At 42.2% G+C, this 25,135-nt stretch overlaps 3 protein-coding genes across 3 annotated transcripts; 2 read left to right on the top strand and 1 right to left on the bottom strand.

Annotated features, from left to right (window-relative positions):
* Positions 1-4,091: 4,091 nt before the first annotated feature.
* On the bottom strand, positions 4,092-5,138 carry LOC140354765 (ADP/ATP translocase 3). Its single transcript, XM_072439997.1, has one exon. The coding sequence runs from the start codon at positions 5,057-5,059 to the stop codon at positions 4,163-4,165; it is 897 nt and encodes a 298-aa protein (XP_072296098.1). The 5' UTR covers positions 5,060-5,138; the 3' UTR covers positions 4,092-4,162.
* A 1,694-nt stretch (positions 5,139-6,832) lies between these two features.
* On the top strand, positions 6,833-11,287 carry LOC140354767 (uncharacterized). Its single transcript, XM_072439999.1, has 5 exons — positions 6,833-7,038; positions 7,508-7,684; positions 8,404-8,684; positions 10,045-10,166; positions 11,077-11,287. The coding sequence occupies exons 1-5, from the start codon at positions 6,945-6,947 to the stop codon at positions 11,264-11,266; spliced, it is 864 nt and encodes a 287-aa protein (XP_072296100.1). The 5' UTR covers positions 6,833-6,944; the 3' UTR covers positions 11,267-11,287.
* Positions 11,288-15,790: 4,503 nt separating this feature from the next.
* On the top strand, positions 15,791-20,684 carry LOC140354760 (uncharacterized). The gene is made up of 5 exons (XM_072439991.1): positions 15,791-15,939; positions 16,653-16,955; positions 17,675-17,955; positions 19,390-19,511; positions 20,423-20,684. Exons 1-5 carry the CDS (start codon positions 15,846-15,848, stop codon positions 20,610-20,612), a joined length of 990 nt encoding a protein of 329 aa, XP_072296092.1. The 5' UTR covers positions 15,791-15,845; the 3' UTR covers positions 20,613-20,684.
* Positions 20,685-25,135: the final 4,451 nt, after the last annotated feature.

Raw genomic sequence — 25,135 nt, 5'->3', positions numbered from 1 at the left:
TGAAGGCTTCTAGATAGAGAATATTTATACAACTTAATGTATTACGGATGAAGTTTAATTTAGTGATCTCCATGGAGACAAGCACAGGCCATGATCTGGAGGGAGACAAATCCGCTCACATCCACTTTTATCTCAATAAAATCATCTATAATAAGGAATAAATGTAAGAAATATACCTTTAATGCCACTGTGGATTTATAAAACACTCCAGGCAAAGCAATAAGATCTCCATGGAGACGGGCAGGTGGCAGATTTCCCCCCAGAAAAGTGACATAGTGCACCTTTAAGTACTGATGTTATTATGGTATGGTCATGTGCAAATGGCACGATGAAAGTAACGTGAGTATTTGTGTTTTGTCCAGTGCATTTTGAGTTACTTTAGAGACCTCTAGTGGCCAATCTGGGTCATTGCATCATTTCAAACCTCAACTGTCTTTTCCAAATGTGGATCATTCTAGTTGACTTCAAGAACCTAGAACAACATCTAGACAATGCCCTTCACAGAAAACCATCTAGAATAAAGTTAGTGTTGTGTTAGTGTTTAAAAATGCATTTGCAGCATCACTGAAGAGGATGTGATAAATGTGTTACTTTTACAAACATGAAGAGTAAATAAAGAGTCAAAACTGTATTGGAGTATTGATCATATCATCCAATATTCACAAACGACTCACTGTGGTACTGTTCAACAGAAATTAAAAAGATTTCGTAAACATATCGTAGGTCGCATCAGGCTAAATCATCAGAACCAGGATCAGAACCAGGACTCACTGGTGGTGCAAAATATAGGGGGCGCTATTTGACATGACAGTTTGTTTATGTCCAAAATGGAATATTTCACATCGACTGTATAAATACATATTTTAAAACACATTTACAACTGAATTAAGTAAAAGTACTTTATTTTTCACTTTTGGTCATGATAATACAATGACTTAGAGGCAGATTCCATTTGTGAGAAAATACATTTGACATAAAATTACAAGCGACTGCAGCTGCTGCTCTGCGCAGGCGCAGCTCTGCGCAGGCGCAGCTCTGCTCTGCGCAGGCGCTGCTCTGCGCAGGCGCTGCTCTGCTCAGGCACAAAAATCTTCATGAAAAGATGTTTAAACATAGGAAAACAGCGCCATCTACAGGGACACGATGAACGTACATCCTCCCATGCTTCCCTCGTGGTTCTCTGCAGCCTGAGCAGGGTGTTTTCCTCCATTCTCTCTTGTGATACCTTAAAAGATAAAAGAGCATGTTACAGGACTGAACGTCTATTATTTTAGAAGCTGACTAGTCAAACCATCTTTATTGTACTAGAAATATTTCAAATATATTTCTAAGCAAGTGAAGGCGATGGAAGCTTCCAGATGGACAATATTTATAAACGTGGAGGAGGATTTGTAATTGAGGAAAATCAGAAATTGTTCTTTAAAACAGAAACAAAAAGACCTTTGTATTTCCCCTCCATCCCTTGTTGGGAAATTGGAGGTTTTGTTTATAAGAGTTCTTCTATTGAGAGTGTTTTTCAAACTTCCTATAAGTGATCTGTTCTTTTCCTCTGTATCTACCTGCGTTGCAACAATGGAATTTCCCCATGTGTGGACAATAAAGGATTATCTTATCTTAAATAGAGTCAGTATAGTCCAGATACTAATTATTTTTGAGAGTCAAATACCCACGGTCAATTCACATTATGTCTGATTTATCCTCGTATACAGTATAATTAATTATATCATTATTATAATTAACCATTTTACTCCCTCCATGTTTCATGGAGACACCTGTTTGTGTGGCGTGTTTTCAAGAAACAAAACACCAATTTTACAAGAAAAAGTTTGCAAATCCCCGTTTTAAATGCCACAAAATGTGAGTTTTCAGGTGGTAAAATGTCCAAAAGATAAAGAGGTAAAAACAGAACATAAGCACAAAGTTACAACAGAAAGAAGGACGTAAAGACTGAATCCACCAGTTTGGCTGAAGGGTCTGAAGATTGGGCTCCTTCTTCGTGATTAACAGCAGCCTGTTGATGTCTCCTCCTCTTCTTGGGAGTTTAACCAGTTCTATAAAATATATTTCATGGAGATTGGATGCTGTGCCTCTTTAAAATGGGCCGCTACAGGATTTTCAGGTCTCCTGGTTTCTTATTCCTATTCTTCATGTTCATACTCGGGCATTTTTGACCCCCTGAACATTGATGAATGTCACACATGGGGTTATAGGTCACACATGGGGACATAGACGCGATCGGCTCGGCCCGAACTCGAGTAAAATGGAGGTTGCGAGAACGCCCGAGAGCTCCGACTAGTTAAAAAAAGAGAAAACATGAAACTCTTAATTTTTGGCCTAGGCACATGAAACTTGGGACAGTGATAGAGCTACCTTTGACCTCTGACCTTTGACGAGTAAAACACACCTGGCAGCATCGCTGTATGATAAACAGGAAGTCAGCCATGTTGAATTGAAGTAGCGCCGCCACGTTTGACTTTCTTTTTTCAAAATCATACTTCAAAACAACACTTTTTGCATCTAGAGACATTGAAAATTAATATATTTTTTTCTTAATGATATTCCTTACGGTCTCTGCCCCATTCATTTCAATGGGAAAATAGATGACACTCATTTAGATGTCTTTCTTCAGCTCATCATACGGTGGCTGCCCACGAGTCCGAAGGTTTATTAGTCCAAAGGTTCACGAGTCCGAAATTTCACCAAAATTTTAAAAATTTCACCGAAATTTTAAAAATTTCACCCAAATTTTAAGGTTTACAAGTCCGAAGGTTCATTAGTCCGAAGGTTCACGAGTCCGAAGGTGTGAGTCTGCGCAGTGGGCTCTACTCGCGGCTCTCCTCACCAAAGCTGTCTCCGTGCAGCGGGCTCTCCTCGCCTCCCTTTGCCCCACTCACTGCTTTTTGGACTTTTCTAGTGTTGATGCACATTTAATGATTAAACTCACGTGTTTTCCATAACCGACTTGTTTCTGTGCATAGCCTGAGCTCCTTATCGTATTATTAATGAATGAATTAACTCAAATAGCCCAGCAGTTTCGGCCGCGCGCCGCGGCTCTGTAGACACTCCCGTCTTGGCCAGCTGAAGTTCCTTTTTGACTACCAATCCTACGGTGATCGGATCACGCGTTTCTATATATACATATATCATTTCTATACTTATGATCAAATGAAGGCATAGAACGGAGGATTCTGTTCACGCATTTTTCTTATGATCAAATGAGGGCATAAAGCGGAGGATTCGAGATGTTCCCTTGTTATTTTCACATAAACAGTACAACTTGGGGTCCGACCCGTGAGCAGCTGGTGCACTAAACGTTGTGACGAGCCCCAGTGCGTGTCTTCGTGCTTCGTGCGCATTATACAGACTGACTACATCCCGATGCCGTCTGCACCTTCACTTTAGCCTATGAGGAACTTTCGGACTAGCGAACCTTCGGAACCAGTGAACCTTCAGACCAGTGAACCTTCGGACTAGCGAACCTTCGGTCTCGTGGGGGGTAACTCATCATACAACACCAACTCAAAGGGTGGTGCCTCTCTCTCTTTTTCTCTCTCTTTTTCTCTTTTTTTTTTTCTTTAACAGTGTGGAGTACAAACAGACTTTGAAGACATACAACTACAGTAGGTGGCGGTACATTACCTTTTCAGTTGGCTGCCAACCACCATTAAAAGAAACACAACAACACAAAAACAACATTGAGTATTAGTTCTCATTGTTCTTTTTATTATTATATTGTTATTACAGCAAACTTTTACTTTTTTTTTTTTGTAGGTTTTCTCCCAAAAAGTGTTAATTCAAGTTGGAACCATACAAATCATTGACAGAAGGAATCTGTTTTTTAGGAATGACATTGGTACAGAGGGTGTGGAACACACAAAAAAAACACTTAAAATGATATACACAACTTACAGCCAACTGATCGTCATCGCCCACAACTAGTGGTGACATATTTTTGTTTGTTCCCATAAATAAGGCAGAATTGTTCATTGTTTTGTTGTTTGTGTTGCACCAAATCTCCAGGACAAGTTCCTATGTTTGTGAATTTTGTTCATTTACAAATAACAATAACCCCGATTCTGATTCTGATTCAGAATGTAGAAGTCCATAGAAATGGAAAGATATAAATTTTTTGCCAATTCGGACAGTGATCTGTCAATAGGAATTAGAGGACTTTCTTCAGCTCATCATACAAGACCAACACAAAGGCACCACCCATGCCTCTGAGGACATTGGACCAGGCCCCCTTGAAGAAAGCCTTGCCACCCTCGTCCCGTGCGATCTTACGCCAGCAGTCCATTGTGCCAGAGTACATGATGTCAGCTCCTTTACGCCCGGACTGCATCATCATACGTCTTCGGACAGTGTCGAAGGGGTATGAAGCAAAACCAGCAACAGCTGTCACACTCTGTGCAATCATCCAGCTCACCAAAATGTGGGTGTTCTTGGGATCTGGGAGCATACCCTTGGCTGTGTCATAGATGCCGAAGTAGGCAGCTCTGTAGATGATGATACCCTGCACGGACACATTGAAGCCCTGGTACAGTCCACGCGCACCATCAGACTTGAAGATCTTCGCCAGACAGTCGCCCAATCCATTGAACTGTCTTTCGGCCCCGGCTTTTCCTACATCAGCGCCCAGACGGGTACGGGCGAAGTCGAGGGGGTACACGAAGCACAGGGAGGTGGCACCAGCGGCTCCACCAGAGGCCAAGTTACCGGCAAAGTATCTCCAGAACTGGGTGCGTTTGTCCACACCGTCAAGGAAAATCTGCTTGTACTTGTCCTTGAAGGCGAAATTGAGGGCTTGGGTGGGGAAATATCTGATGACATTGGCAAGGTTACCTCTCCAGAAGGACATGAATCCCTGTTCCTTCGGTATGCGGACAATGCAGTCCATGATACCCTTGTACTGCATGTCGGCGGTGATCTGCTGACTTGCATGCTGGACCTGAAGGAGAAGCTTAACTCTCTCGATGGGAGCGACGGCTGTCTTTGAGATGGCAGCGGAGATGCCACCGGCCAAAAAGTCCTTGGCGAAAGAAATAGCCGTCTCGTTCATTGTGCGGTTCTTGGTGTTGCTTTCAGGTTACCAGTACAAGATATACCCCACTATCCTTTTCGGTTGCTGGCCAGAACTGTTGTTGTTGTTTTGCTTTTAATGGCGGTTGACAGCACAGTGAAAACGTGCATTTACCGCCACCTACTGTAGTTGAAATGCTATCAAAGTAATCAAAGTGGCAGAATGCTGGGTTCTTTGTGATGTCATTGTACAGAATAAAGCCAAATTTGTCTAGTTGAGCTGCTCTCTCGAGGCAATCAGATATTAGAGGATTTAGTTTTTCTCTCTTTCCCTCTTTCTTTCTTTCTCTCTCTCTCGCGTCTATAGCATAAAACACATATATTGAAGCCATACAAGTACTGAAGACGTACAACTACAGAAGACGTAGTAGGTGGCGGTAAATGCACTTTTTCAGTTGGCTGCCAACCGCCATTAAAAGAAACGCACAATGCTACATTCACCGCTTTCCTGCAGCTCTCTGAGCCACAAGCAACGCTTCTTTACCTGAGTATTTTTCTCCCTTTTTACGTTTAGTCCTCAATTAAATTTCAACTTATTTTTTTTCAAAATCACAACAGTTGTTGCCTCGGGGTGTGAAAAACAGATTAAACAATGTTCACAGGGACTTGGTAATGTCCCAACATCCGGTGTCCTAAGACAAATGTCCCAAGCTCCCCTGTCCTTAGACCCTCCTTCTTGGCCAGGAAAAACTACATAACCTCCTTGGGAAAAAGTGGAAATCTGGAGAAGTTCCACAGTGAAGGAGAGATCCGACTCCCTCAGACGGACAGGCGGACGCGAGATAGACAGTGGAGCTAGTCCTGCCTTATTAGTCACCATGCTGAGCGCAGCCATGAGCGTGTTAAGGACATTTTCCATGTCCTCGTGTTAGGACATTTTATGTCAGAAGCATGTCCTCGCTCGTCAAGAAGGCGTGTTGGAGCAGCTTCCATCCAGATGTTTCTAAAGTTCTGTCCAGAAGAGTCTATGTGTCCGAGGCCATCAGAGGGTCAGTAATGCACACCAAGCGCCAGGCCGTCTCCAATCCGCAGAACACACTGTACACCACCACAAGAGGATGTTTCCCCTGGGATCTGCTCAAGCCATTCCTCCAGTTTAGGGGTCACTGCCCCAAGTGCTACGATCACTACGGGCACCACCAATACCTTCACGCTCCAGGCCTTCTCCAGCTTATATTATTATTATTATATAATATAATATTATATATATATATATATATATATATATATATATACACACACACACACACTCACAGACAGCAGCTCAGTTAGGTTTTATTTCTGTGTAAAAATGCAGTAAAGGAGAAGTGAAAGTACAAGAGCGTCCCATGACCAGCTAGAAATAAAAACAGAAGCAGACTCTGTACAGAACAGTTGCCTGTGTGTACCCCTGTGGACTTTATTGCAGCAGTAGTAGTGTAGTAGTAGTAGTAGTAGTAGTAGTAGTAGTAGTAGTAGTAGTAGTAGTAGTAGTAATAGTAGTAGTAGTAGTAGTAGTAGTATACTGTATCTATCGATCTATTTCTCTCTTTATATGTGTGTGTGTGTGTGTGTGTGTGTGTGTGTGTGTGTGTGTGTGTGTATATATATGTATATAGGATTCTCACAGACAGCAGCTCAGGTTTCATTTCTGTGTAGAAGTGCAATAAATGAGAAGTGAAAGTACAAGAGCGTCCCATGACCAGCTAGAAATAAAAACAGAAGCAGACTCTGTACAGAACAGTAGTAGTAGTAGTAGTAGTAGTAGTAGTAGTAGAGGTAGTAGTAGTAGTAGTAGTAGTAGTAGTAGTAGTAGAGGTAGTAGTAGTAGTAGTAGTAGTAGTAGTAGTAGTAGTAGTAGTAGTAGAGGTAGTAGTAGTAGAAACATGAAGTTGCTGTACTGTGTCTCCATTGTGAGCGCTCTCTTGGTCTCTTGTGGGGGAGACTCATATTGGACAACCCGTGACCCCTACACCACAGGTAAGAAAGACCTGGTTTAAAACTCTGTCCTGGTGCAGACTGGTTCTTCTCTAGTTCTTATAAGAACTATGGCTTACAAGGCTAATGTTATATTTTTAACTGGCCTAACGTATTACTCACAAAACCATCCAAATGTGGTCCTTTTACCTCAGTAAGATTGAGATGCAGAGAGTCAGGAACCAAAATTAGACGAGGGCACTTTGGTGGAACTCTTGAGCACTGTATAGGCCTGGTTTGGTCCAGTTTGTTGTTCAACAGAAGCTCTAGCAGGAGCTGAAGATGAGGAACAGAATTTTAGGAAGTTTTTGTTTGATTTTTGGGAACATGAAAAAATACAGTTTCACAACATGATTTGACGTGGTTTAGTTTTTCAATTGGTTTAATGAAGCACACGAAAGAATACAAATCCTGGTTTAAGCCGTTATGTTTTTCGCAGCACAACTTCTTTTATGTCCCTGTTATTTTGCAGTTGGTCCAGGAGTGGATCTCAGAGGGAGAATGGTCACGCTGTCTCAGTACTCAGGAGTGACTTTCTACCAGCCGTATTACCAACCTGCAACAAGAAAACCCACAACAACTCCACACTATACAACTCATCCCTGGACAACTCGATACTATACAACTACAACCACACCTCCCACTAACAGTCAGTACTTTGCTCGCACGCACTCCGACTGAAAAGACCCTTGTGTTTTTGCCATGTCGCACATATTTATTATAGTTTTACACCGGACGAGTTGCAGTTTGTGAAGGAAAATGTGAAAGAAAGAGTTGACAATTGTCTATGGCAGAAAAAAGTGACACTTGGTCAAATATTTTAAATAATTTACAACATTTACACAATTTTCTGACAGTTTAAGCGTTTAGTTAACAGAATAAAGGTGTCTTCAGATATTATTAATCAACAACTATTGTGTAATTTATTTGGATGAACCTACGTCTTGTCTAGGGCTGCAAAATTATGGAGAAAGTGTAGACCTAATATATATATATATATTTTTAGAAATGTTTGTGACACTTTTGTTTAAAATCACAGGATGAATTCAGGTTTTCTTGTCAACTTTAATGTTTGGTTTACGGTTTTGAGGTAGAATGAATAGATATGAATTTGATTAATTAACCAGGAAGTAAGTCAGTTGGAAAACATTTTAGTAAAATCTTATATACAATGATGTTCACGACGTTTAAGTAAAATGTGTCGTAGTCTAACCGCTCATATGGGCCTCAGTAGGATTTCACTGAGGCCATATCAAGTTTATCAGGTTTATCAAGCATATCAGGTTAGAGTTGGACTGTGTAGTGTTTCTGCTTCTCTCTAGAGACGTTATTCTTTTGCCTGAAACGTTCCTTGTGCGCCCTCTGCAGGTGTGTCGGTGTGCCTGCGCTTCATGACAGACTCCAGCTCTTTTAACCTGTTCAAACTGGCTCCTCGTTCTCCTCTGACGCTCTCGTTGAGTTCCCCGTCATTTTTCTCTCTGAGCAGGGACTACTACTCCCAGGTCTCTCTGTACCCCAGGATCTCGCTCTGGTCTTCGGTCCGGACCCAGCCCTGGACCAGTGTCTGTGTTGTCCTGGACTCGCTCAAAAATGTAGTTCAACTGTTCCAGGGAGGATCCATGAGCATCCGGAAGATACCGTCATCTCGAGTAAGAGTTTGGTTCAATATAATCCCTTTTCATGATGTGATACCAGCTTTTGTACAGTTCAGTTCATTGTATAGTTCTGAAAAGCCTGGTGACCTGTGAAGTGGACACACTCGACCCTCTGCGTGACCCTCTGCGTGACCCTCTGCATGACCCTCTGCATGACCCTCTGCATGACCCTCTGCATGACCCTCTGCATGACCCTCTGCGTGACCCTCTGCATGACCCTCTGCATGAGCCTCTGCGTGACCCTCTGCATGACCCTCTGCATGAGCCTCTGCGTGAGCCTCTGCATGACCCTCTGCATGACCCTCTGCATGAGCCTCTGCATGACCCTCTGCATGACCCTCTGCATGAGCCTCTGCGTGACCCTCTGCGTGACCCTCTGCGTGACCCTCTGCATGACCCTCTGCGTGAGCCTCTGCATGACCCTCTGCGTGACCCTCTGCATGACCCTCTGCGTGAGCCTCTGCATGAGCAGGACCCTCTGCATGACCCTCTGCGTGACCCTCTGCATGACCCTCTGCATGACCCTCTGCATGACCCTCTGCATGACCCTCTGCGTGACCCTCTGCATGACCCTCTGCATGACCCTCTGCATGACCCTCTGCATGACCCTCTGCATGACCCTCTGCGTGACCCTCTGCATGACCCTCTGCATGAGCCTCTATAACACTGATCTAAAGTCAGGGTTTGGGTTTTTAGACTTACTCTTTAGAAATAGTTGACTGAATAAATCAACTTAAACGTTGAACTTAAAAGTGTTTTATGTATTTTTCTTTCTATTAAAAAGTGTATGTTCACTTTGCTCATGCACAGACTGGGCCACAACACTGTAATCGTGGAGTTAAGGAAATGATTATTTGAGGTTTTGTAGAATCTGAAAGTTCTTCACATTTGTATCATTTCTGAGACTTTGTTTGACGTGCGACTGCAGACTTCACAGGGAGAACGGACTTAAATACATTTACATTATGGTCCTTGGATCAAGCTTTGCCATTCTTTTGATGCATATTAATGGATATTCTACACTATATATCTGTTTATACAGATGTATTCTACACTATATATCTGTTTATACAGATGTATTTTACACTATATATCTGTGTTTATACAGATGTATTTTACACTATGTATCTGTTTATACAGATGTATTTTACACTATGTATCTGTTTATACAGATGTATTTTACACTATATATATATCTGTGTTAATACAGATGTATTTTACACTATATATATATATCTGTGTTAATACAGATGTATTTTACACTATATATATCTGTTTATACAGATGTATTTTACACTATATATATCTGTTTATACAGATGTATTTTACACTATATATATCTGTGTTTATACAGATGGTGTGGTCCGGGGAGCCTGTGCTTGACATCTCGGGCTTCGATGGTCAGGTGACAGACCTGGAGGTGTGGAATTATCCTCTGAAGTACGAGCACGTCTGGAGCTACATGCAGAACTACGGGTGAGACAGGGACATACATATATATAGTATATATATATGTATATATATACTATACTACAGCATAGTATAGCATATATATACTATACTACTGCATAGTATAGCATATATATACCATACTACTGCATAGTATAGCATATATATACTATACTACAGCATAGTATAGCATATATATACTATACTACTGCATAGTATAGCATATATATACTATACTACTGCATAGTATAGCATATATATACTATACTACTGCATAGTATAGCATATATATACTATACTACAGCATAATATAGCAATAACCTCTAAAGTCGTGATGATGAGTTCCATTTAAAATGATAGATTTCTCCTCACACGATACAGAAAAGTGCCCTGAGGTTCAAACGGCCAGATTATGTGACACTTTGTGTATTTGTCACGTTTGTGTATTTGTCATGTTTGTGTATTTGTCACGTTTGTGTATTTGTCATGTTTGTGTATTTGTCACGTTTGTGTATTTGTCATGTTTGTGTATTTGTCATGTTTGTGTATTTGTCATGTTTGTGTATTTGTCATGTTTGTGTATTTCTCATGTTTGTGTATTTGTCATGTTTGTGTATTTGTCATGTTTGTGTATTTCTCATGTTTGTGTATTTGTCATGTTTGTGTATTTGTCATGTTTGTGTATTTGTCATGTTTGTGTATTTGTCATGTTTGTGTATTTGTCATGTTTGTGTATTTGTCATGTTTGTGTATTTGTCATGTTTGTGTATTTGTCATGTTTGTGTATTTCTCATGTTTGTGTATTTCTCATGTTTGTGTATTTGTCATGTTTGTGTATTTCTCATGTTTGTGTATTTCTCATGTTTGTGTATTTCTCATGTTTGTGTATTTGTCATGTTTGTGTATTTCTCATGTTTGTGTGTGTCTTCTTTCCCAGGTCGCGTGGGACAGTTTTGAGCTGGTCAAACATCGCTTACACGTCCAACGGGCAGGTCCTGTTTGAGGACACCTACGCTCCGCGACTGAAGCAGCCAATCAGCAGCAGTGAGGGACAGGAGCAGCCAATCAGGAGCAAGCAGAAGTACAGGAAGATGTTGAATGGAAAGAGAAGGAGACAGAGGCTCTGAACCATTTTAAATTACACAAAGCTCCAGAGTTTTAGAGCGTAAATAATCAGTATATATTTGTAGTACGTGTTTTTGATTTCCTCCAATTAAAATAATGATAATATTGGTTTGACTTGTTATTGATGTACTTCGGGGCCGACAGTGGCTCAGGCTCGTGTTCATGGAGGGAGAACGCCATCTGCTCTAAATGAACTTAAAAGAGTTTTAGGGGAAAAAGTCCAGACGGAATCTATTTCAAATCCTATTAATTTTGTGTCATATTTAAGGGTAATTTTTTAATTTGTGGGTTTAGGGAACAAAGCGAGCCCGATTTATCCCGGAATGATTGATTTGTCTTGGGTCAGAGTAAATGAAGCTGCCTCTTTTAAGCTTTTAACATATTCTCGATTACAAATGCAAACGTTTAATTTTGGGCTGGAAATTTGTACAACTAAGTCATTACAAATACTCACATTACTGGAGACTCGAGATATTAGAATTACAGCTCCAGACGGATTCTTTCTAAAGTAACGTCACTGCATCAGCTGCTCTGATTGGACGGAGCTCAGAGAACGTGGATTGACCTTTAAAAACGACTTAATCCAGCTCTAAACTGTTGAATTGATTACATTTTGTACAAAAGATGGATTAAAAATGATAACAAAACTATGTTAAAAGGTAACTAATACACTACCACAGCGTTATTGTCTAACAGAAGTAAATAATAGATGTAATTAGCTTTAACTTCTAATATTTAACCGTAAAACTTTAGTGTAGGGATGTCACAATATCAAATTTCACAGTTAGGATGATTAAATACCACAATGCAACGATTTAACCTCAAAATTGAAGCCAAATCCTTTTTCACGGCTCCATTAATACTCGACCATCATTATGAAATCAAACTTTCTGAATGCAAAAGTGAAGTTATTGTGGTATAAACTGCCTCATAAAACTCACATTTCGGGTTCAGACAAAAGAAATGACATCATTTTTGCTTCTAAAACAGTCACGATTATCAGTTCTTACGATGATATTGTGACCTGAATAATCGTGATTATCGATTAATCGGTTACAGACCTTAAGAATTAAAAAACTTCTTTAATAGCCTTTTATTTCTCATCTGCAGTTGGAAAATCCATGGATAAAAACAGGAAAAATCACATCGTTCCATTTATTTGTCAGAGTTTCATTTCGTATTATTTGGTGGTCTTCTTAAATATCTTCCTACTATTTCAGAGTAAATCAGAATCTCTGTTTAAAATAATGTATAAACTATTTGAATCCACCATAAACTCTGTCACAGGTTCAACCACAGACACTCCCACTTATTTCAGCATGTGCGGTCCCAGAAACCTCACGGATTTCAAAATAAAACGGCAGGTTAACCTCTCGCCGAAGACATCCCACGAGTCCCGGAACGCCAAGGCTTTAATCCGACAATATCTCCGACATTATCAACACGATTTGTGCGGGAAAAACTCAAAAGTCGTGGCTCGTTCTGAGCAGAGACGCGTCGCAGTAAAACCCACGGTACATTTGGACAGAAAAGACGGTAAACAATCGGATAATCTAAAAGCAGAAGTGCTCAAAGTGCGTTTTCTGTCCGTCGCTCGAGCTGTATTTTAGAATTGACATAGAACATAGCGTTTAGTCTGGTCTGATGTCAAACCGAGGGAGGTTTTCGCCAACAAATTCATTTTTTCCACAGTGCAAATTACAACTAAATGTTTTTTTAATCTAAACTTTTACATCTATTTCATACGCCGTGCAGAACAGTGCAAAATACAATCTGCAAAAGGACCCGACAACGGTATTTTATTACATTTGAAGCCGCACAGCACTTATTAAAAATGATTAGTGACAAAAAACAGAGAAAAAAAGTGAACTTTCAATATTTAAATAATTTCTACAGCAAATACTTCAACTGAGTATTAATTTTTTTGACCGAGCTACTTTTACTTGTACTGGAGTATTACTGCCTCGGTATTACTGTGTTCGGTAGTCAGTGTTTTACGGTATTCGACCAGGCGTGTCCGTGACGATAAATGTTCTAAAAGGGGGAGAAAACAACGACATTTCCTGAACGGCGTGCGGGTGAGATCCTCCGGCCCCTCGAAACCGCGGCCAACCAAAACTCAAAATCCATAGAAAAGACACGATATTTACGATTAACAAGATAAAGGTGTTAACATTTGCAAAGAGGACCGCGTAAACATGTCAGAAATGTGTACTTTAAACTGTTCCTACATGTTTTTGGACACAATGTCGCTACTGATGACATCACAGAGGGATTCCTAGTCACCGCCGCTTCCCGTGACATTTATTTGTAAGATAAAATTCACAAACAGTAACGATCGACGGACGTGAAACTGTGATAAATATTTACCGCGGGCCCCGTCGCGCCGAACTGAGTCGCGGTTAGAAAAACACAAGCCGCCGCCACGTGCACTTTAAGAAGGCCTGCGCTTCCAAATAACAATATTAGCAATTTATTGGCAATTTTGTGACATATTTCGGTTGAAGACGACTCATCTGTGGAACAAGTGTCTTCTCATATTAAAAACACTTTGTCAAACTGAAATTGCGGCGCGTTTGGTGAAGCTACAAGTTGAACAAACATTTGCAGTGACAAACATGAGGCAGTGGAGGAGCTACGTGCTGTTTGGACGTTACAGACTGGGAGGTCTTCAGAGCTGCCACAGACAGTTTGGATGAGTACACGGACATTGTGACGTCATACATTCGATTCTATGAGAACAGCATTATACCGTCACACACCAAAGTGACTTTCAACCATGACAAACCCTGGTTCACACCCAAACTGAGGCAGTTTAGGCGGCAAAAGGAGTCAGCGCACAGGCCCGGCGATAGAGAAAGCTGCAAAGACACAAAGTACGGATTTAGCAGGGAGGTGTCGAGAGCTAGAGCCCGTTACAGTACGCGTCTGAAGCAGCAGTTCTCTGACAACAACCCCGCCTCTGTGTGGAGTGGCCCCGCCTCTGTGTGGAGTGGCCCCGCCTCTGTGTAGAGTGGGCTCCGGCTTCTCACCAACTACAAGCCCCGCGACCCCCCTGCTGTGGACGATATAAAACTGGCGCAAAGACTCAATTCCTTCTACTGCAGATTTGACACCCCCTCCCCCACTGTGGCCACCTCTGCCATCCCAACCCCAGTCCCCCCCTCCTCCCCCACCCCTCTCACAGTACAGGAACAGGATGTGTGTAGACTATTCCGCAAATCCAACCCGCAAAAGGCTGCTGGACCAGACGGTGTCACCCCGGCCACCTTAAGACACTGTGCAGGCGAGCTGGCGCTTGTCTTCACTGGCATTTTTAACACCTCCCTGGAGTCATGCCACGTCCCAGCCTGCTTCAAGTCGTCCATCATTGTCCCTGTCCCCAAGAAGCCCCGGATCACTGGACTTAATGACTACAGACCTGTGGCGTTGACGGCTGTAGTCATGAAGTCATTTGAGCGCCTGGTCCTCCTCCACCTCAAGTCCTTCACCTCCCCCTTGCTGGACCCCCTGCTGGATCCCTTGCTGGACCCCCTGCAGTTCGCCTACAGAGCCAACAGGTCTGTGGATGACGCTATCAACCTGGCACGTCTTCCTGACGGATCGGAGGCAGTGCGTGCTGCTGGGGAAGAATGTCTCAGACACTCGAATTATCAGCACAGGAGCTCCACAGGGCTGTGTACTTTTTCCCCTGCTCTTCTCCCTGTACACGAACTGCTGCACCTTCAGCCACGACTTCGTGAAACTAATAAAGTTTGCGGACGACACCACCCTCATCGCCATGACGACACCACCCTCATCGGGCTCATCTCGGACGGGGATGAGTCTGTCTACAGGAGGGAGGTGGACCGGCTGGTGTCCTGGTGCAGCGGTAACAACCTGGAGCTCAACGCCCAGAAAACAATGGAGATGATCGTGGACTTCAGGAAAGTCACAGCCCCCCAGCCCCCCCTCACCATCTCAGACTCCCCCATCTCCACGGTGGACTCTCTCCGCTTTCTCAGTACCACCATCATCCGGGACCTCAACCTCATCAGCTCCCTCACTGGGAAGGCCCAGCAGAGGATGTACTTCCTCTTCCGTCCATCCGGACCAGAACCTCCCGTCATAAGAACAGTTTCTTTCCCTCTGCCGTTGTACTCTTGAATACAGCCTAAGCACTTTGCACTCACTGCACTGTTCACTTTTTATTGCACTACATATTTTATGTACATATCATGTCTATATATAATTCTACTGACCTATTTTTAATACCCGGTAGTTATTTATTGTCCATTGTTTTTGTATTCATTGTTCAGTGTTTGATGTTTGTGTTGCACCGAACCGCCAGGACAAATTCCTATGTCCGTGAATCCTGTTCATTGACAAATGGTAATAAACTTTATTCTGATTCTGATTTGACGCAGGTTTTAAAGACTATCCATGCATCATTCAGAAAGCCCGCACAACTGACAAAACCAGTTTCATTCCTGACACTCAGCGAACTACAGCGAAACGTAAACGGAAAGCAGTTTCGTAGTTAGAAGTAGAAGTCGTAGTAGTAGTAGTAGTAGTAGTAGTAGTAGTAGTAGTAGTAGAAACATGAAGTTGCTGTACTGTGTCTCCATTGTGAGCGCTCTCTTGGTCTCTTGTGGGGGAGACTCATATTGGACAACCCGTGACCCCTACACCACAGGTAAGAAAGACCTGGTTTAAAACTCTGTCCTGGTGCAGACTGGTTCTTCTCTAGTTCTTATAAGGAAGCCTTATGAGGCTACACCACAGTTAGAACTATGGCTTACAAGGCTAATGTTATATTTTTAACTGGCCTAACGTATTACTCACAAAACCATCCAAATGTGGTCCTTTTACCTCAGTAAGATTGAGATGCAGAGAGTCAGGAACCAAAATTAGACGAGGGCACTTTGGTGGAACTCTTGAGCACTGTATAGGCCTGGTTTGGTCCAGTTTGTTGTTCAACAGTTTTTGTTTGATTTTTGGGAACAGGAAACGAATGAACGGGCCACTTCATGAAAAATACAGTTTCACAACATGATTTGATGTGGTTTAGTTTTTGAATTGGTCGTGTAAAAGTACGTACAATCAGTTGGACTGATTTAAAAGGGAGTTGGACTCCAAAACACGTTACCGTCTGTGGCCAAGTGTTTTTATTTTTATTTTTAATAAATGAATTAGTTAATTTGATTGTATTTCTGTTTCTGTAATTTCTTTGTGATTTTAATGCATTTTTCCTGTTGTGTGACGCACTTAGAATTGTCTTGTTTATGAAATGTGCTCTACAAATAAACTTGCCTCGCCTTTAATGAAGCACACGAAAGAATACAAATCCTGGTTTAAGCCGTTATGTTTTCGCAGCACAACTTCTTTTATGTCCCTGTTATTTTGCAGTTGGTCCAGGAGTGGATCTCAGAGGGAGAATGGTCACGCTGTCTCAGTACTCAGGAGTGACTTTCTACCAGCCGTATTACCAACCTGCAACAAGAAAACCCACGACAACTAAAAGGACAACTCGATACTATACAACCACAACTCATACCACAACAACTCGATACTATACAACCACAACTCATCCCACAACAACTCGATACTATACAACCACGACTCTTCCCTGGACAACTCGATACTATACAACCACGACTCTTCCCTGGACAACTCGATACTATACAACTACAACCACACCTCCCACTAACGGTCAGTACTTTGCTCGCACGCACTCCGACTGAAAAGACCCTTGTGTTTTTGCCATGTCGCACATATTTATTATAGTTTTACACCGGACGAGGAGCAGTTTGTGAAGGAAAATGTGAAAGAAAGAGTTGACAATTGTCTATGGCAGAAAAAAGTGACAATTGGTCAAACATTTTAAATAATTTACAACATTTACACAATTTTCTGACAGTTTAAGCGTTTAGTTAACAGAATAAAGGTGTCTTCAGATATTATTAATCAACAACTATTGTGTAATTTATTTGGATGAACCTACGTCTTGTCTAGGGCTGCAAAATTATGGAGAAAGTGTAGACCTAATATATATATATATATTTTTAGAAATGTTTGTGACACTTTTGTTTAAAATCACAGGATGAATTCAGGTTTTCTTGTCAACTTTAATGTTTGGTTTACGGTTTTGAGGTAGAATGAATAGATATGAATTTGATTAATTAACCAGGAAGTAAGTCAGTTGGAAAACATTTTAGTAAAATCTTATATACAATGATGTTCACGACGTTTAAGTAAAATGTGTCGTAGTCTAACCGCGCATATGGGCCTCAATACGATTTCACTGAGGCCATATCAAGTTTATCAGGTTTATCAAGCATATCAGGTTAGAGTTGGACTGTGTAGTGTTTCTGCTTCTCTCTAGAGACGTTATTCTTTTGCCTGAAACGTTCCTTGTGCGCCCTCTGCAGGTGTGTCGGTGTGCCTGCGCTTCATGACAGACTCCAGCTCTTTTAACCTGTTCAAACTGGCTCCTCGTTCTCCTCTGACGCTCTCGTTGAGTTCCCCGTCATTTTTCTCTCTGAGCAGGGACTACTACTCCCAGGTCTCTCTGTACCCCAGGATCTCGCTCTGGTCTTCGGTCCGGACCCAGCCCTGGACCAGTGTCTGTGTTGTCCTGGACTCGCTCAAAAATGTAGTTCAACTGTTCCAGGGAGGATCCATGAGCATCCGGAAGATACCGTCATCTCGAGTAAGAGTTTGGTTCAATATAATCCCTTTTCATGATGTGATACCAGCTTTTGTACAGTTCAGTTCATTGTATAGTTCTGAAAAGCCTGGTGACCTGTGAAGTGGACACACTCGACCCTCTGCGTGACCCTCTGCGTGACCCTCTGCATGACCCTCTGCATGACCCTCTGCATGACCCTCTGCATGACCCTCTGCATGACCCTCTGCATGACCCTCTGCATGAGCCTCTGCGTGACCCTCTGCATGACCCTCTGCATGAGCCTCTGCGTGAGCCTCTGCATGACCCTCTGCATGACCCTCTGCATGACCCTCTGCATGAGCCTCTGCGTGACCCTCTGCATGACCCTCTGCATGAGCCTCTGCGTGAGCCTCTGCATGACCCTCTGCATGACCCTCTGCATGAGCCTCTGCATGACCCTCTGCATGACCCTCTGCATGAGCCTCTGCGTGACCCTCTGCGTGACCCTCTGCATGACCCTCTGCATGAGCCTCTGCATGACCCTCTGCATGACCCTCTGCATGAGCCTCTGCGTGACCCTCTGCGTGACCCTCTGCATGAGCCTCTGCGTGAGCCTCTGCATGACCCTCTGCATGACCCTCTGCATGAGCCTCTGCGTGACCCTCTGCATGACCCTCTGCGTGAGCCTCTGCGTGAGCCTCTGCATGACCCTCTGCATGAGCCTCTGCATGACCCTCTGCATGAGCCTCTGTATGATCCTCTGCGTGACCCTCTACATGAGCCTCTGCATGACCCTCTGCATGAGCCTCTGCATGAGCCTCTGCGTGAGCCTCTGCATGACCCTCTGCATGACCCTCTGCATGACCCTCTGCATGAGCCTCTATAACACTGGTCTAAAGTCAGGGTTTGGGTTTTTAGACTTACTCTTTAGAAATAGTTGACTGAATAAATCAACTTAAACGTTGAACTTAAAAGTGTTTTATGTATTTTTCTTTCTATTAAAAAGTGTATGTTCACTTTGCTCATGCACAGACTGGGCCACAAAACTGTAATCGTGGAGTTAAGGAAATGATTATTTGAGGTTTTGTAGAATCTGAAAGTTCTTCACATTTGTATCATTTCTGAGACTTTGTTTGACGTGCGACTGCAGACTTCACAGGGAGAACGGACTTAAATACATTTACATTATGGTCCTTGGATCAAGCTTTGCCATTCTTTTGATGCATATTAAAGGATATTCTACACTATATATCTGTTTATACAGATGTATTTTACACTATGTATCTGTTTATACAGATGTATTTTACACTATATATCTGTTTATACAGATGTATTTTACACTATATATATATATCCGTGTTTATACAGATGTATTTTACACTATATATATCTGTGTTTATACAGATGTATTTTACACTATATATATCTGTGTATATACAGATGTATTTTACACTATATATATCTGTGTTTATACAGATGGTGTGGTCCGGGGAGCCTGTGCTTGACATCTCAGGCTTCGATGGTCAGGTGACAGACCTGGAGGTGTGGAATTATCCTCTGAAGTACGAGCACGTCTGGAGCTACATGCAGAACTACGGGTGAGACAGGGACATACATATATATAGTATATATATATATACTATACTACAGCATAGTATATATATACTATACTACAGCATAGTATAGCATATATATACTATACTACTGCATAGTATAGCAGATATATACTATACTACAGCATAGTATAGCAGATATATACTATACTACAGCATAGTATAGCAGATATATACTATACTACAGCATAGTATAGCATATATATACTATACTACTGCATAGTATAGCAGATATATACTATACTACAGCATAGTATAGCATATATATACTATACTACAGCATAATATAGCAATAACCTCTAAAGTCGTGATGATGAGTTCCATTTAAAATGATAGATTTCTCCTCACACGATACAGAAAAGTGCCCTGAGGTTCAAACGGCCAGATTATGTGACACTTTGTGTATTTGTCATGTTTGTGTATTTGTCACGTTTGTGTATTTGTCACGTTTGTGTATTTGTCACGTTTGTGTATTTGTCACGTTTGTGTATTTGTCACGTTTGTGTATTTGTCACGTTTGTGTATTTGTCACGTTTGTGTATTTGTCACGTTTGTGTATTTATCATGTTTGTGTATTTGTCATGTTTGTGTATTTGTCATGTTTGTGTATTTATCATGTTTGTGTATTTGTCATGTTTGTGTATTTGTCATGTTTGTGTATTTGTCATGTTTGTGTATTTGTCATGTTTGTGTATTTGTCATGTTTGTGTATTTCTCATGTTTGTGTATTTGTCACGTTTGTGTATTTATCATGTTTGTGTATTTGTCATGTTTGTGTATTTCTCATGTTTGTGTATTTGTCATGTTTGTGTATTTCTCATGTTTGTGTATTTCTCATGTTTGTGTATTTCTCATGTTTGTGTATTTGTCATGTTTGTGTGTGTCTTCTTTCCCAGGTCGCGTGGGACAGTTTTGAGCTGGTCAAACATCGCTTACACGTCCAACGGGCAGGTCCTGTTTGAGGACACCTACGCTCCGCGACTGAAGCAGCCAATCAGCAGCAGTGAGGGACAGGAGCAGCCAATCAGGAGCAAGCAGAAGTACAGGAAGATGTTGAATGGAAAGAGAAGGAGACAGAGGCTCTGAACCATTTTAAATTACACAAAGCTCCAGAGTTTTAGAGCGTAAATAATCAGTATATATTTGTAGTACGTGTTTTTGATTTCCTCCAATTAAAATAATGATAATATTGGTTTGACTTGTTATTGATGTACTTCGGGGCCGACAGTGGCTCAGGCTCGTGTTCATGGAGGGAGAACGCCATCTGCTCTAAATTAACTTAAAAGAGTTTTAGGGGAAAAAGTCCAGACGGAATCTATTTCAAATCCTATTAATTTTGTGTCATATTTAAGGGTAATTTTTTAATTTGTGGGTTTAGGGAACAAAGCGAGCCCGATTTATCCCGGAATGATTGATTTGTCTTTGGTCAGAGTAAATGAAGCTGCCTCTTTTAAGCTTTTAACATATTCTCGATTACAAATGCAAACGTTTAATTTTGGGCTGGAAATTTGTACAACTAAGTCATTACAAATACTCACATTACTGGAGACTCGAGATATTAGAGTTACAGCTCCAGACGGATTCTTTCGAAAGTAACGTCACTGCATCAGCTGCTCTGATTGGACGGAGCTCAGAGAACGTGGATTGACCTTTAAAAACGACTTAATCCAGCTCTAAACTGTTGAATTGATTACATTTTGTACAAAAGATGGATTAAAAATGATAACAAAACTATGTTAAAAGGTAACTAATACACTACCACAGCGTTATTGTCTAACAGAAGTAAATAATAGATGTAATTAGCTTTAACTTCTAATATTTAACCGTAAAACTTTAGTGTAGGGATGTCACAATATCAAATTTCACAGTTAGGATGATTAAATACCACAATGCAACGATTTAACCTCAAAATTGAAGCCAAATCCTTTTTCACGGCTCCATTAATACTCGACCATCATTATGAAATCAAACTTTCTGAATGCAAAAGTGAAGTTATTGTGGTATAAACTGCCTCATAAAACTCACATTTCGGGTTCAGACAAAAGAAATGACATCATTTTTGCTTCTAAAACAGTCACGATTATCAGTTCTTACGATGATATTGTGACCTGAATAATCGTGATTATCGATTAATCGGTTACAGACCTTAAGAATTAAAAAACTTCTTTAATAGCCTTTTATTTCTCATCTGCAGTTGGAAAATCCATGGATAAAAACAGGAAAAATCACATCGTTCCATTTATTTGTCAGAGTTTCATTTCGTATTATTTGGTGGTCTTCTTAAATATCTTCCTACTATTTCAGAGTAAATCAGAATCTCTGTTTAAAATAATGTATAAACTATTTGAATCCACCATAAACTCTGTCACAGGTTCAACCACAGACACTCCCACTTATTTCAGCATGTGCGGTCCCAGAAACCTCACGGATTTCAAAATAAAACGGCAGGTTAACCTCTCGCCGAAGACATCCCACGAGTCCCGGAACGCCAAGGCTTTAATCCGACAATATCTCCGACATTATCAACACGATTTGTGCGGGAAAAACTCAAAAGTCGTGGCTCGTTCTGAGCAGAGACGCGTCGCAGTAAAACCCACGGTACATTTGGACAGAAAAGACGGTAAACAATCGGATAATCTAAAAGCAGAAGTGCTCAAAGTGCGTTTTCTGTCCGTCGCTCGAGCTGTATTTTAGAATTGACATAGAACATAGCGTTTAGTCTGGTCTGATGTCAAACCGAGGGAGGTTTTCGCCAACAAATTCATTTTTTCCACAGTGCAAATTACAACTAAATGTTTTTTTAATCTAAACTTTTACATCTATTTCATACGCCGTGCAGAACAGTGCAAAATACAATCTGCAAAAGGACCCGACAACGGTATTTTATTACATTTGAAGCCGCACAGCACTTATTAAAAATGATTAGTGACAAAAAACAGAGAAAAAAAGTGAACTTTCAATATTTAAATAATTTCTACAGCAAATACTTCAACTGAGTATTAATTTTTTTGACCGAGCTACTTTTACTTGTACTGGAGTATTACTGCCTCGGTATTACTGTGTTCGGTAGTCAGTGTTTTACGGTATTCGACCAGGCGTGTCCGTGACGATAAATGTTCTAAAAGGGGGAGAAAACAACGACATTTCCTGAACGGCGTGCGGGTGAGATCCTCCGGCCCCTCGAAACCGCGGCCAACCAAAACTCAAAATCCATAGAAAAGACACGATATTTACGATTAACAAGATAAAGGTGTTAACATTTGCAAAGAGGACCGCGTAAACATGTCAGAAATGTGTACTTTAAACTGTTCCTACATGTTTTTGGACACAATGTCGCTACTGATGACATCACAGAGGGATTCCTAGTCACCGCCGCTTCCCGTGACATTTATTTGTAAGATAAAATTCACAAACAGTAACGATCGACGGACGTGACACTGTGATAAATATTTACCGCGGGCCCCGTCGCGCCGAACTGAGTCGCGGTTAGAAAAACACAAGCCGCCGCCACGTGCACTTTAAGAAGGCCTGCGCTTCCAAATAACAATATTAGCAATTTATTGGCAATTTTGTGACATATTTCGGTTGAAGACGACTCATCTGTGGAACAAGTGTCTTCTCATATTAAAAACACTTTGTCAAACTGAAATTGCGGCGCGTTTGGTGAAGCTACAAGTTGAACAAACATTTGCAGTGACAAACATGAGGCAGTGGAGGAGCTACGTGCTGTTTGGACGTTACAGACTGGGAGGTCTTCAGAGCTGCCACAGACAGTTTGGATGAGTACACGGACATTGTGACGTCATACATTCGATTCTATGAGAACAGCATTATACCGTCACACACCAAAGTGACTTTCAACCATGACAAACCCTGGTTCACACCCAAACTGAGGCAGTTTAGGCGGCAAAAGGAGTCAGCGCACAGGCCCGGCGATAGAGAAAGCTGCAAAGACACAAAGTACGGATTTAGCAGGGAGGTGTCGAGAGCTAGAGCCCGTTACAGTACGCGTCTGAAGCAGCAGTTCTCTGACAACAACCCCGCCTCTGTGTGGAGTGGCCCCGCCTCTGTGTGGAGTGGCCCCGCCTCTGTGTAGAGTGGGCTCCGGCTTCTCACCAACTACAAGCCCCGCGACCCCCCTGCTGTGGACGATATAAAACTGGCGCAAAGACTCAATTCCTTCTACTGCAGATTTGACACCCCCTCCCCCACTGTGGCCACCTCTGCCATCCCAACCCCAGTCCCCCCCTCCTCCCCCACCCCTCTCACAGTACAGGAACAGGATGTGTGTAGACTATTCCGCAAATCCAACCCGCAAAAGGCTGCTGGACCAGACGGTGTCACCCCGGCCACCTTAAGACACTGTGCAGGCGAGCTGGCGCTTGTCTTCACTGGCATTTTTAACACCTCCCTGGAGTCATGCCACGTCCCAGCCTGCTTCAAGTCGTCCATCATTGTCCCTGTCCCCAAGAAGCCCCGGATCACTGGACTTAATGACTACAGACCTGTGGCGTTGACGGCTGTAGTCATGAAGTCATTTGAGCGCCTGGTCCTCCTCCACCTCAAGTCCTTCACCTCCCCCTTGCTGGACCCCCTGCTGGATCCCTTGCTGGACCCCCTGCAGTTCGCCTACAGAGCCAACAGGTCTGTGGATGACGCTATCAACCTGGCACGTCTTCCTGACGGATCGGAGGCAGTGCGTGCTGCTGGGGAAGAATGTCTCAGACACTCGAATTATCAGCACAGGAGCTCCACAGGGCTGTGTACTTTTTCCCCTGCTCTTCTCCCTGTACACGAACTGCTGCACCTTCAGCCACGACTTCGTGAAACTAATAAAGTTTGCGGACGACACCACCCTCATCGCCATGACGACACCACCCTCATCGGGCTCATCTCGGACGGGGATGAGTCTGTCTACAGGAGGGAGGTGGACCGGCTGGTGTCCTGGTGCAGCGGTAACAACCTGGAGCTCAACGCCCAGAAAACAATGGAGATGATCGTGGACTTCAGGAAAGTCACAGCCCCCCAGCCCCCCCTCACCATCTCAGACTCCCCCATCTCCACGGTGGACTCTCTCCGCTTTCTCAGTACCACCATCATCCGGGACCTCAACCTCATCAGCTCCCTCACTGGGAAGGCCCAGCAGAGGATGTACTTCCTCTTCCGTCCATCCGGACCAGAACCTCCCGTCATAAGAACAGTTTCTTTCCCTCTGCCGTTGTACTCTTGAATACAGCCTAAGCACTTTGCACTCACTGCACTGTTCACTTTTTATTGCACTACATATTTTATGTACATATCATGTCTATATATAATTCTACTGACCTATTTTTAATACCCGGTAGTTATTTATTGTCCATTGTTTTTGTATTCATTGTTCAGTGTTTGATGTTTGTGTTGCACCGAACCGCCAGGACAAATTCCTATGTCCGTGAATCCTGTTCATTGACAAATGGTAATAAACTTTATTCTGATTCTGATTTGACGCAGGTTTTAAAGACTATCCATGCATCATTCAGAAAGCCCGCACAACTGACAAAACCAGTTTCATTCCTGACACTCAGCGAACTACAGCGAAACGTAAACGGAAAGCAGTTTCGTAGTTAGAA

Source organism: Eucyclogobius newberryi, unplaced genomic scaffold (assembly GCF_026437365.1).
Source record: "Eucyclogobius newberryi isolate DKJ021-1_F unplaced genomic scaffold, fEucNew1.0.hap1 SCAF_11, whole genome shotgun sequence".
NCBI lineage: Eukaryota > Metazoa > Chordata > Actinopteri > Gobiiformes > Gobiidae > Eucyclogobius > Eucyclogobius newberryi.
This window is presented reverse-complemented; position numbering and strand designations above follow the sequence as displayed.